This window comes from Rissa tridactyla, chromosome 2, assembly GCF_028500815.1.
Source record: "Rissa tridactyla isolate bRisTri1 chromosome 2, bRisTri1.patW.cur.20221130, whole genome shotgun sequence".
In the NCBI taxonomy this organism is placed as follows: Eukaryota; Metazoa; Chordata; class Aves; order Charadriiformes; family Laridae; genus Rissa; species Rissa tridactyla.
This window is the reverse complement of record NC_071467.1, coordinates 93,244,584-93,258,545: the sequence shown is the minus strand read 5'-3', so window position 1 is coordinate 93,258,545 and position 13,962 is coordinate 93,244,584. Positions and strand designations below refer to the sequence as shown.

The 13,962-nt window shown below is 43.7% G+C and overlaps 1 protein-coding gene across 4 annotated transcripts in view; it reads left to right on the top strand.

Annotated features, from left to right (window-relative positions):
- Window positions 1-13,962, top strand: part of F13A1 (coagulation factor XIII A chain) — an 83,783-nt gene that overhangs the window by 41,622 nt on the left and 28,199 nt on the right. For all 4 annotated transcript variants that reach the window (XM_054191116.1, XM_054191115.1, XM_054191117.1 and 1 more), the window contains 2 exons: window positions 6,540-6,658; window positions 12,213-12,320. In XM_054191116.1, the coding sequence (XP_054047091.1) occupies window positions 6,540-6,658; window positions 12,213-12,320 (227 nt within the window). The remainder of the gene's footprint in view (window positions 1-6,539; window positions 6,659-12,212; window positions 12,321-13,962) is intronic.

The following is a 13,962-nucleotide window of genomic DNA, read 5'->3' as shown; positions in this document are numbered from 1 at the left end:
ACAAGCCAGTTTCAGTCCCAAAATTATATGGTAACTCTGCCAAGAGGGAAGTCTTTCAGGCTGGGGAATAGCCCTGCGTGAGGCCCTGCAGGGCTCCATGCTGCAGAGCTGTGCCTGTGCTGTAGCTGCACCCTGCAGGTTTATGAGGCCAAGCCTGTGTTTACCAGCTCGAGCAGCACAATGATGCTCTGTTTCTCGTAGTAAATATACTCCAAGACTTTCCTCTGACTTTAATAGGCATCAGCATGAGCCTCCTGCCTGCCCGTGTGTGCCTTAAACTGGCAAGTCAATACAGGCATGTTTTTTCCCAGGATTTGGCGCGGGGCAGGATGTGTCAGTGTCCCATACTGTGCGGAGTTACATTGATGATTGACACCTTTAGGATCTAGCATCTGCAGCTGAAAGCCTGCAGGATTTCAGTGGGAGCTGCTTCTCCTGCACAGGCTGGATGCAGCCAACCTGCTGCAGCATCGCTGGTGGTGCCTTCCCACTGCTTCACGATATTTGCCCTTATAACTTCCCCTTTAGTGGTGACTAATTACCAGCAACCCTGTCCTCTGTGAGGAACAGAACATTTTGCAAATGAGCCTTTTTTTTATACTCCAGTGGGTTGAAGAACAATTTATTTTTTTTTCAGTCTCCCCGGATCCCGGGTAAAATCAGCCCTTACACTGACAGAATTATATTTTACCCAACGAACTCCAAGTGTGGCCTTAAGGAGAGGGCAAGGAGGACTGCAGAGGTTTGGCTCAGCCTTTCGACAGGCTGTAGCACTGTGTTTCGGCCTCCAACACTTGTAAGGCTCCCAGTCTGGCATACACGTTGCTATATATTTAGGTCACCAGGTAACTTTAATATTCTCCCGCCACCCTTCCTTCGTCTTGCAATGTTTTGAACGGAGTATTTGCATCAAATAATCCCATACCAAACAAGGGCCATCCTACCGGTTGACGAGCAAGTTTAGCATTATTAATAGAGTCCATTATTCAGCTGCACTACTGTCAGTACATGGAATGATTTGTGCTGATTTCATTACTTGCCCCTGGTCCAAGGGAATATAAGCAATGATTAGGTTATGCATTATTTAGGAAGATATATGTTAATGCTGAGTAAAGCGGAGTTAGTTAAGTGGGAACAGGAGGGAAGGGCAGGGCCCAGGGCCCCGCGACACCATGAGATACTTTTGAAAGCAGCGTAGAGGTAGATCCCTCTTAGCAGCATGCCAAGAGTTTATTCTGGGAGAGGAGGGAGAGCGTTTAACAGAAAGAGAGGAATCATTGCCAAAGTTATGACCCACTGTGAGCAGACAAAACTGCTCAAGGTTTGTGAAGGCATCATCAGCCTGTCACAGCTCCAGCTAGGGAGGTGCAATTCTTCACCCCAAGATAGAGCATTCCTTGGCTTTAGTCGTGAGTGTCATAACAAACAGTTTGTTAGCCAGCACAGTGACTAGGCAGTAGCTCAGCACCTCCTTAACGGGGATAAACCCCAAAGAAATAGCTTCTTAAATTACTTCAGATTGCTAGTATACAATGACTAGCAATACAACCAGCTTGGCCTACATGCAGCCATAATGTGGAGAAAAAAAATGATATGAGGGGCTTGGCTGGCCCACTGTGGTGTGACTGGGACCACACAGGCTGATTCAAGGTGCTAGTCAGGGAGTGGAAGGGGAAAACCAATCCCTTCTTCTCACCTCCTTCCCCATCAGCTCCGTGCGCTGACTGGTCCACATCTGTTCATGGCACACGGGCCCTTTGCTCTCCTGTGCACTCCCTCCCTCACACCTGAGCTGAAGGGAGCCCAAACCCAGCAAGATTAAAACCACAGCATGGGAGCAAACCCATAGGGAGCAAGACATGCTGCAGCCGCCTCCAGCAGCAGCCATTGGCAAGGCCAATGGAAAAGTTCTGCTTTAGGAAAGCAGAAGAGAGTCTCCAGGCAGCAAGGATGTGCTATGTGCCCACAGGCCCAGGGGAGGCAACGCGGGGTCACGCCTGGAGGACCGCGTTTTTGTCTCCAGCTTACACGTTCAGGTGTGTCTCGATGACTTTGGGTATTGGCCCTTGCTGACTACTGTAGGTTTCATTTTCTGTATTTTTCATTTGGATTTAGATTTATTCTCATTTCTTACCCTTACTCTTCCTCCTAGGTAGTTTGGGCTAATTGGCTCCTCTATCTGCCTTTTCCCTCTTTCCTTGTGTTAGAAAACCAGGGAGCGTTTCTCCACGCTTTATCCCCTGTCTGGAAAGATTGTTCAGTGGAGTGACAAAAGGGTATAAAAACTCAGGCAGTTAAAGCGCAGAGAAAACAATAGTTTGAAAATCTCCTAGACGTGTTTGCTGGGTTAATAGCTAAGCAGAAAAGTCTGAGTGAAAAGCCTCATTAAAGAGAGAAGGCTGATGCCAGGAATGAATGGGGATTGTTATAGCAGGGAGCAGAGCATGGGCTCTGTCAGTGTCTATCGCAGCTTTCCGACTCATCATTTTGGAGGAACATCAATGTGTCGGTATAAGCTTTTCTTTAAGACAGAGGCATTTGTGCCCTTTCTTATTACTCCTTTTCTTACTGTAGTTCAGTTTTGACATATCTTCCCAGTCAGGGATGTGGCATTTTTTCTGCTGTTTCAGAACAAGTTTGAGTACTTTACCAGTCAAGCTACCGAGTACTTTGCTTCCAAAATCATCAGATGCTTATATACGTTTTAATCCCCTTAGCTACATTTAAGGCTGATCAGCAAGTATACTTTAAAGACGCAGATGCAGGGCTTCATCCTGCAAAATTATATACACCAGACCCAAACATCTGGGAGTTCAACAAGCTAGTGGATTGAGACTTCAGATACTCAGGTGAAATTTGCATTAATAAGCAAAGTAAAGCCTGTGAGGAGAGGCAGCATCCTTTCTTCAGCCAGCTGACACAGTTGGGAAAAACAGGTGTGCTTTTGGGCATGCAGAGCCCTTTTCAGCTGTGAAACAGAAGATACAAATGGCAAGTAATTAAGGATAACTTCTTGGAGTTTAAGTTAACCCTTAGCAGTACCAGACTACATAAAAGCAGAGAAGGGCTCCTTTGATCTGGGTGCTGTGAGCACTTTCCAAGGAGGTGCCGAACCCCAGCAACGCTCTGCTGGGGAACATTCAGTTCTTCTTGGGAAGAGACCTTGCATTGACTTGTGTGTCTCTCTCACAGGGGTAGATGCACAGAGTATCTGAGTAAGTTGCAGACTCTGTGGACTGAGGCATGTGTTTCATTCACCCAAGCCTTCTGCAAGGTGCATCGCTTTTAAGCAATTATATATATATTGCAACTTTATTGAGTCAATTGTATATTTCTTCAGCTTATGTGCCTCAAATGTCCCAATAGTTTGAAGTTTAGTAACATGTGGTTGACTTTGGACTCCTTTTATTTGTTATCAGTTGTCCAGATTTGTCCCAATAACATTTTCTGGCTTTCTGTAGCTAAAACTTAAATTTGATGTCTTGTCTCATAGATTCCATATGGGTAAAATTCATGCAGAGCTTCGTCCTTCTGCTACATTAATGTAGGCAAGCTCTAGCAGTTGTAGGGCAGCATACTGATCCTGGTCCTGGGTTTTGTAGGTAACTGTATTTAGCTCTCGCCGCCCTGTGTTTGCCACAGCGCTGTTGTCTTCCCTGCAAGAGCCCTGGGAGCTCTGTGGCTCCAGCGAAGCCCAGCCTCGCATTCCTGGCTTCCCAAGGGAGTGTGTTGAAGGAAGGCTGGGTGCTCAGGGCAAGGCTGCTACCTCCACCTCCCCTCGTCTGCTGGTGCTGCTGCTGTGCTCAGCAGTCACTGTCTGCACGAAGAAATAGCATTTCCCACTCCAGCCAGTTGCTGTGCTGGGGATGGGGTCCCCCCATACTGGGTAGGGTCTTCTCATGCTCATTCACCTTCCCCAATTGAAGGGGTGTTTCTGCACTCCTCATCTCTTACAAGGATCCCATGTTCAGTGGGAATTCCTCGCTTGCAGTATTGCCTTCAAGTGAAGTGTGTTTTTACCTTATTCATCTTCAAACACAGAAGCACAGAGGCTAATTTGCTTCTTTGTAGCATTGCGAGTGCCTTAGTAATTTCCCAGGATAAAAGAAGAGAGTAAAAGAACTCCTAAACTGCTAGAGAAAAAGAACAAACACACCCAGCACATTTCTATGGAATTCTTCTGTTTGTCAGACGTGAGCCTCCACTTGCACAAAATAATGAGGAGTTGTACTATGTAGAGCACGCTTAGCATCAAAGTCGTCACAAATGCCTCGTATTTTTTTCTAAACAGTCTCAAGGGTAGTGGAAGCTGTCAAAAATCAAAGCAGCTGGCTTCTCTGTGAAACACAGAAGCCCTTTTTACTTTGTCAAAAAACACAAATATTTTAAAATAATTGACAGAGAAGTTAATCAATTTTCATCTGATTTAGCAAAGAATACGCAGTCTCAAAATAACATAAGCATCTCTATTGATACCAACCAGATCAATATTGATATTTTTAATCCCTGAAAGAAAACAACAGCTGTCAAGAAGGCATATGCACACATTCCACTGAATACGTAACTGTGCAGAAGAAGGTGTGAGTCCTCCTTTGAATGTGTTCTCTGTACCATTTGTACAGATGTGCTTTAACGCAATCCAAAGCTCAGTGAGTGAATGCATATAGTTGTTCAACCAGCAAATCAGGCAGATCCGGCCTAATGAAACAGAGCCTACGTGATGTGTAACATCTGCAACATTTTTGGTGGGAGGTTATGCAGAACTTGTCTAGAGCTGGGCGTTGGACCTCAAAAAAGTCATATAATACAGTTTCATAAGTGTGAGAGTCCCTGCTGGGATAAATGACGACAGCTTTTTGATTCTCTGTCAAGTTTTAATGTTCTCTTTCACCTGGTAGCCTCTGAATATAAACAACACGTAATCTTCCACTTTGTGCCTGTGTGCAGTTTGGCTAGGTCATGGGTAGTGACAGCCCTAGGAAGATAATTCTTGATGATCCAACCCTTAGAAGCCGAGTGAATACCACCATCCCGCCAAATGCAAATGCAGGTCTCAGAGCTGCCCACCTTAGGGAAACCCCGATAAAACCTGCCGCTTCTCCGCTTGCTCGGATTCAGATGTAGTCTGCAGAGGCTGTACAGCAACCCTGTCAAAAGCGTAATGGCAAGCGCTGGTCTCCTCAAATGAGATAACGGTTTCTTACATCTGACACCTGCTTCCCTATCATTCCTTGCACACCAGTGTGGAGGTCGTTATGTTACATACCTATGGGTAATTCCTTCTGCATGTGTAGACATAGAGATTTAAATATCTCTTCAGAGAAAACAAAACTTCCAGCAGGGTCAGGTGTGTAGACTAGCAAAACCCTTCACCTAGCTGAAACCAGTGTGAGTTTTGCCACCATTTTTTTTTTCAGAGGGCTCAGATTTTAGCTTATTTTCATCCAAACTGCAGTTTTATGGGCAAAGAAGCTTTTGAGGATGAGGTTTACAAGGAAGTACAAATCTGATTTGCATTTCAACAAAATACAACAAATCTTTAAAAGCTTTTAAAAGTGAAATGAGCCTCTAGTAATTTGTAGTGGGATGCTGAAGAAATCCACTATGGCAGTGCTGAGTGGTAGTTTTGCAGTCGCCCATATCAAGCTATCAGAGGTTATTGCTTCCCTTTAATTTGCTATCTGGTACCACGTTACTGATTTCCTCAAATTGATTAATTCCCACACCATTAATTGTTAAGCTGTATCTCTTAGTCTGAAAATACAAACTTTGGCACAGGAAAGAAATCCTCAACTGTTCTAGCATCACAGAATCATAACGTGCTTCGTACTTACCTGTGAACTTCTGAATAGTTTCACATCACTCAGGTTTATTTATGAATATTAATGATGGGTTATTTACATATGTGAATCATGCTTGCAGGGTGAGGGGCCACACATATGCTGGTATAAGACCAATCTGGATATACCCTTTGAATTTCTCCTCATATCAGCTGGGCAGTCAAGTTACATGGGGAAGGGGGACTCCAGTCTATAACTTATGTACAGAAAAAGCAATCAAACCCTGCTGTTAATACACTATAAAAATTGTATTCCAGTTTTTTTAATGCGCTACAGATTTTTCTTTAGATCTCTTGACTTGAGCTGTTTTCCATTAACATTAATAGGTTTGAAATTGTTCTTTGATCTGTTTGTACGGATGCGAGTTGCGTCATGGTGCTCCAACTTTTAAATTTGTGGTACACAGTAATCATAAAATTCTTGATAAGATGTGACATTTTAATCATACTTTACAGATCCTGAGAAAACAGGCAGGAGTTGTCAGCATTTTTGCATCTTGCATGCTTTTGTGTACCATATTCCTAACTGGGGTCACTACCTCCTTATTTTTGTGCTCTGTTGAAGCAAGTAATGCTTTGTTTGATGGGAGAGGGGTACTTTTCATCAAAGATGACTGTATTACATGCTAAGAATTTTTATCTGTCCTATATAAAAACTTAAGTGACCGTGTTAACATTTATTTTCGGTAAACTGGTGCAGAGGATGCCGTGTATCTGGATGACGAGAAGGAAAGGGAAGAATACGTCCTGAATGATGTTGGTATTGTTTTCCATGGAAACATCAATGACATAAAATTAAGAAGCTGGAGTTACGGTCAGGTGAGCTATTTAGACCTTCTCTGGCTGCTCCCAGCAGGACAGCAAATGAGTTTAATTGGCACCAGGCTGTGGTTGAGACTGTGGGCTGTGGAGTGCATTATTGGTCTCTCCTTCAGAAAAAACAAGGGGCATAATTTTAAAATTGTATGAAGTGGGTATATGCCTAATCCAGAAAAGCAATGTTATAATAGCTAATATTTAAAGATCTTGTTTTCGGGGCATATTTCAGATACTAAGACGCTTCCCGTTGAAAGTTACAATCATTAGCTGAGATTACCACAGTGCAGTGGTATTTTTGCTGCTATGTTATTGCTGCTTCAGGATCAAGTCGATTTGGTGAAAGAGTAGAGAGATTATTTTTTTCACTTTTTTCAGCAATAAATTGTATTGTGTTTTGACTCTTTTTTGTCCTAGCAACTCCGTGGAAATTATTCTCATCTGCTCAGGGGTATGGGGTGTGGGGTGGTCAGTTTGCCACAGGGTTCCTATGGCAAACTGTGATTTAATCCCAGAGTTTTCAATTTCCTTGCCACAGTGACAAAGGGGGGAACCTCTCCCTTTGCTGCCTGGGGACTTTCCGACACCAATCTCCGGTGGCCTCTTGCAGCCTGGGGAAAGCCCCCCCTTCCAGCCTGATGCGTGCAATTGGTGTGCCTTCAGTAACAACAGACTCTTAGTGCTTGCTTGTCTATTTTACCTAAATCTTTTTGTAAACACTAACGAGCCTGAAAATCCCTACGGGAGGAAAGAGTTAAATTGTCGTGTGAGAATGGGGGGAAAGGCATTAACGAGCAGAATTAAAACGAGCAAAACTAACCCTAAGGTGTCACTCAGAGGGGCTCCAATGGACAGTTATTGGACATGGTGAACTCTGCTCATCTCACCTCCTGGATTTTCACAACAGCATAATTAAGAAAGTATTGAAGTATTCCCCTAATGCTATGATGACAGATCCATTCAGTTTTCGTGGCACCACCCCAGCGCAGCCTTGCAGAAGAGGCCTTCTTGCTTTGCTTTCTTTCCCTCAGCTAAAGACAATCTCCAAGCTTGAGCGGGATGTGTTGCCAGTGTGCCTGCCCTGGAGAGCTCTTTGAACTCACCTCTCTCTTGTTTCTTTATTTAAGGGTACAATTTCATCTTTTTTCCTGCAGCAGCACTGCCTTAGGGAGTTCCTGCCTCTGCACCATTCCTTTGGTTGTGCCATCACTGTTGTTTGCGGGGTCTGACTGTCATCCTGATTGAGCTAAATATAACCTTTAAACAAGGTGGAGGGGGGGAGGAATTCCATAAACCGATGGTGCCTCTGATAGAAGAGATGTGGAACCAGATCCTGAGGCCAAAGCTGGGTGTGCATTTAAGTTGACCAAAAATGCCCCCTCCTGGCCCTTCTTTCCCCCTGCAAGTGCTTGTGCAGCTGTGCAGCGAATCAGACTGGAGAGCTGATCTAGCTGAATAAGCATCTCCTTGATTTTTTATTTTCCTTTTTTTTCTTCCCCTGGGTTATTTTTCGGGCTTGCTCTGTTCCCACATTTGGGATACACTCCTTGACAGATGTGAGGGGGAGGGAGAAAGGGGAATGAGTGGCTGGAGGTGGACGGTGCTGCTTAAACCAGGTGCTGGATTTATGTCCTAAGATGCTAAATTTATGGCCTATGGTGGCTTGGCCTGAGGTGCTTATATTCTGCAAATCTGGCATCTTCCTGACACAAACACCAACCTCCCTTGAGAAACTGCATTATTTATTTGGTTTTGCTAGGAGGTAGTTCTGGCTGGGAGGTTAGGGCTGTTCCATCTCCCTTTGTCATGTACTTTCATTCCTGTGTTGTGTGAAATTGGAGGACATGATTTCCACACTGTGCTGTGGTGCACCTTTTGCTGTCACTTGCCTGTGTGAAAACTGAGTGTGGCAGCTGCACCTAAGGGGGCCCAAGCCAACAGTTTTAAAGGAATCGATCATTTTATATGGGTGTAACAGATATCTCAAACTGCACAGCAATGGAGAAATATTCTTCTGGTTCCCTCGCTTTCAGTAAGATGGAGGACTTGATGTTCTTGATCTTACCCTGACAATTTCCAAGCATTAAGACAAGCATCTCCCTCATTTTCAGCAATCCTGGATGTTAAGAAGAGCATTTCTGTGAGCAAGTAAAAATAGGAGCAGCAAGGCCTATATTATGCATATATCATAGAAGTATGCATCGTGTATTTATGACATATAGCCCTGTACAACAGTGTAAGTGAAAAGCATAAGGCCACATACAGTCATAGAAGTGAAAGGTATATGGTCATATACAAAAATACAGATAGAATTATGCATGGTAATATTCTTAGGCTAAAAATTTGCTTTGAACAATGGCAGCTGGAAGCTTTAACTCAGGTTGCAAATTGAAAAAAAACATACAGTTCAAAACTGGGTTACTAGTGGGAGATGATTCTCGCAGTTGCTCTCTTTAATAAGCAACGTCAACATGAGAGGAGGAAAGGCAAGAAAAATGGAACGAGGAAGAAAAAACAACAGACCGGTTGAAACATGGCTGTAATGAATGAGGATGGAGGTATTCTTTGTAACGTGACTGTGATTCTTTTCTTCTAAGAAAGCGTAAATAGCCAGTCACTCAGAAAAGCCCACAGGGGATTCAGGGGAAATTTGGCTTTGGAAGAAATGTAGGTGCATAGGAATTCTCTATCTGAGAAATGTCAGAAGTTGGATGCCGTATTGAACATTTAACGTTGCTTTTTTTCTGAGAAAAATAAAATAAAACAGGTGGGCATAGAGTTCTTGTTGCCATTGTGAGTTGTCTCCTGTCCACGCATCGAGCTGCATTAGCTTTGCAGCCCACTGTGCAAATGTAATTTTACAGCACGTGCATTTGGTCAGATCAGGCAACGCGAGATCAGATCTGCTTGCAACTGACTGTAAGAAATACAGTCCTCATTCAACCAGTGCAAAAGGTGATACAGGCCCTCTTACTTTGATTTAACTGGAAGGTCATCTACTAGAAACAGGTTAGCATGAAAAGAGAATGCCCATGAAGGCCAGCCTGACTAAATGTGTTGCTCTGTAACACAGTACACGTCTGTGTGTAGGAAGAACCCCTTTGCCTCTATGTGTTTTCATGCCTTGTTTTCTGTCTGTAGTCTTTACCAGGTGGCTCTGCCAAGGTTCCTTCGTTCTGCTTTTGGTTTATTTCCATTTCCGCTTGTGTTGAGTAGACAACCTGCTCCTGTCCCAAGTTCACTCTCCCGTCCTGGCTGCCCGCTGCTGCTCCAGTTCCTCTGACATTTCAGGGCTGTCCAGCCTTACAAGTGCTATGTTTCTATTCCACTTCCCTCCACTTAGTATTTTCATGCCAAGATTGAGAGCAGGGAACTGATTTAGTTTGATTTAATGTTTTTAAACCTCTGGATATTGAAGAAGGGCAAAACTGGCTTTAGAGTTAAGGCTACTCTGCATCCTACACTACTGCAGTAGTGTAAGGCAGTCAGACTTTACAGCTTGTCCTATATCTCTTCTCCTGTTAATCCAGTTATTCCACAGGCATTCATGTCATTTCGTAAATGCTAAGGTGGAAGGCAACAGCCCTGATAGCAATTTCTTTCCTCTTTATTCTTCCAGTATCTGCTGGCAAGATTGACAGTGTCTCATAAACCATAGATGAGAAAGACTTAATTTGCAGGGTAAACTTCTTATTGATTTAACTCAGGTCTTAGGCACTGCAGATGACTTGAAGTGCAGAAAGCAGATTTTGATCCTGTTGAAAGTGATAAATCATTGGACCAGACCAGAAGAAAAGGGAACTTGAAGCAGGAAGGACGGCTATGAGGGCCCAGAGTTTACATTGTCTGTTGTGAGGATTCTCCCTGGGAGAGAAGGTCTCCATAGCATGGTCATTCACCTGAGGTTATTTGCATCACATACGAGTGGAGTGGACTGGAGAGACTGGACCATATTGGAAGTAGGTCCCTCAGAACACTGACCCCCTCTTTCCCTTCTTGCCCAAACACCATTAATTCAGTTTTGCTCAGACTGTAAAGTGGTACTTCGTAGTGAACATCTGCTCCAGATGTTCACTCAGGAAATAGTTCAGTGCAAGTGTGGGTGATGATGAGAGAGGTGTTTGCTGAAGAGGATTCGTACTGCGGGGGTACCCTGAGCGATGAGAGCCAGGCAGGCTCGAGGCAGGGGCAAAGAGAGGACTTTCCTTGGGAAAGAAATGTCTGAGGGTGGTGAAAAACGGTGGTGCCTCTGCTTTCTTGGCTTATGCCAGAGCTCAGCTGCTGCCTGTAAGGGAGAGGCCAAAGGGTACGTGGGCTCCCTGGGATTTCACCACCATCCCTCCCATCTTCCCTGTGGCATCGGCAGCAGTCTTGGCTGTTCAGGGCTTCCTTTTCAGCTCTCTGGTCTCACCCTTCTCTCTCCGCTGCCACTCCCTGAGCTGCTGAAGCAGCAGCTTGTTCTGGGATCTTGCTCACTTTCTTCAGGAGGCAAAACTCAGATTACCTTCATCTGTCAAGGAGCCCTAAGCCAAGCTCGGGACAGCTGCAAAACCAATCCATCTCTAGTAGCAACATGAGAGCAAAAATCCTGTTAGCCTGAATCATACCTTTAATGATGCAAACGTAGAACATAAAGCGTAACGTGACAAGGGGATGATCTCTGTGGAGTTTCTGTCATAGCCTTGAATATTAATATAAGATTGTGTTTTCAGTGAATCTAGAAGATATTTGTTTCATTAGCGTGTGTGTCCCTGTCTCCTGCTGTTTTCCAGGGGACAGAGGTATTTTCCTTTGCTATGCAGTTTCTCCTAAGGAAAATGAAATACATCACAGGGCAAGTTCTGTGACAAATGGTTTCTGGTCTATTTAGGCACCTCTGCCCTCAATTCATTCTTGTGCTTGTTCATGCTGGATCGAAGAAACTGTACCTTTTCACTCTATTTTTGAAGAAGACTACTTTAGGTCACTTGGTATTTTTGATGTCTAAGTTTCATAGACCAGGACTAATCCATATAATCAGCTTTTGTCTTGTCAATTTTAAACGTATTTAAAAAATAATTTTAAAATGTAAGTGTCTTCAAATTAACTTTAGCAAACCATTTATTGTTCAACTTCCCAGCATTGCACTGGCTGTGTCAGAGAAGTCCTGAAATTAACAGGTCTGGAATCTGTGAAGGACATGAAGTCCTTCGCGAGCAGACTAGCTTCTTGTAGTTATTATTACAATATCTTCCTATTATATACTTGTTAGCACTTAAAATTTTATGTCCTGTCGGAAAGGTTGTGTTGTCATTTTAACCTTCTGGAAACTGGACTGAGATAGAATTGAAAATGACACACTCTTTTCCCTCACAGCCTCTCACATTTTTTTTGCTATATGTGGGCAATCATTCTAGAATAAAACTTGTATTTTTAAACTCACAACTTTGACTTGACCAGCTAATTTTGATGCTGATTGGTTATTACAACAACAATGAAAAATAACTTTTCCTTTGCTTTCCAGATTAAAAAGTGACTCAATTTTCCCTCTGTTTCCTTTTTTTTTTTTTTTATCTAGTTTGAAGAAAACATTCTGGATGCTTGCCTGTTCCTCATGGACAAGGCAGAACTGGAACTCTCTGGGCGTGGAAACCCAATCAAAATCTGCCGTGTTGCCTCTGCAGTGGTATGTAATAGATGCCTAATATGTATCAGAAGCGACTCGTAAATCAAAGACAGTCTCATTTAACTGGCCCTCATTCCCTGATGTGCTCACTCCAACAGGTGCCAGATCAATTGTCCATTCTGACCTCTTGGGTCTGGCATTTTGTTTCACTCTGGTAAAGGTGAAATACTTATGTTGGCTCATTGCCTTTTCCTGAGAATGGTACCTCACTGGTAGGAAAACCACTCTTAGATGTTGCACTCTAGGCATGATAAAATTTCTTTTGACACTGTGCTCACTTTCTGGTAGCTGAGACAATTGAGAAAGGTATTTCTGCCATGTCCATGTAAGGCAGCATGATGGATGGAATTTGGGGTGGAGAACTGAGAGACTTTATGTGGACTCCAGCACTAACCTCAACACGGTCTTAAGACACTGCAATGGTGGGTGTTACTGTGTCTGATTTTTAATCCCTGAATGGCCTAGTCGGGCTGAGAACACTTATGTGTGCTACCTTGGCCCCAGAAGGAAACACCACGAGAGCTGTTCTCTTAAACACGGGGTCCACAAAAGTTATCATGTTCAGAATGGAAGTACCTAAAATAACCAGAAGCAAAGAGTAAGGAGAAAACTTTCCACATTTCCATTCTTTCCATCTGCTAGGCACCAGGAGTCATGCTGTGGGTGCAAAAGCAGCCCCATCTCTAATATTCAAGGTGGGAGATTCATGCAGGATGTGGAATGCAGAGGCCGAGTCCTCTCATCTGCCTTATAGAGGTCTGAACTGATGCTTTCTGCTTTCCAGAATAATATTCTAGTTATCGAGCTAGTGTCATTAGATGTTCTACCAAGTCATCTACTAAAATAGACTGTCCACAAAACATGGCTGCTGGACATGGATGATCTTTTAGCCCACTTGTTACAGCATTTGCCCAGGCTTTAAGAGAATGAGCTCTTTGTCTTAGATGACATTGAAATGGGATCTCCAGCCTCGGTGTCACACGCTGAATCTTGCATAGCATCGTGTTAAATAGAATAGCTTCAGCAAGAAGTATTGAGAACACCCCCACTTTTTTTTCTCTTTTAACCTTTTGGTTAGTGCTTTCATTGCAGACATTAGAAATATGGCTTCAGACCTTCAGATAGAAGTAAGGATTGAATGTGGTTCCCTCTTCACTGGGCTAGTAGATGTAAAGGATCCCTCGTGCAGGTACCACGGTAGCCCTAAGGCCAGGATAGTGCAAAGTTTATGAACGCAAAGAGGGGTTGGATATTACTTAGGGTTTGAGCCACTCAGTCATTTTAGGGAGATGAAATTCACCACTGGAAATCCAGAAGTCAATGGACTTTAGGTCTAATCTGCAGGATTAGGCCATAGCTGGGTGGGAGTTTTGGCCATCTGAAATCTGGACCTCTGTAAGAAGTGTCCAAGAAGTGTTGATATCCCACCTGTGTTCCTTACCCTCAATCTTCCTCAAGTTGAAACGTGGTAGAGCTGAGCACATCTGAGGAGGTGCCCCCATGCTGGGATCCTTCTGAGGCTTCCTGACATTGCAGAGCAGGTAGAGTCACCGCTTTTTTCCTCTCTTTACAGCCAGAGGAGAGCCTGAAGATCAACACACTGCCCTGTCCTTGAAATGCCTCTTTTCTTGGCATGTTTCCC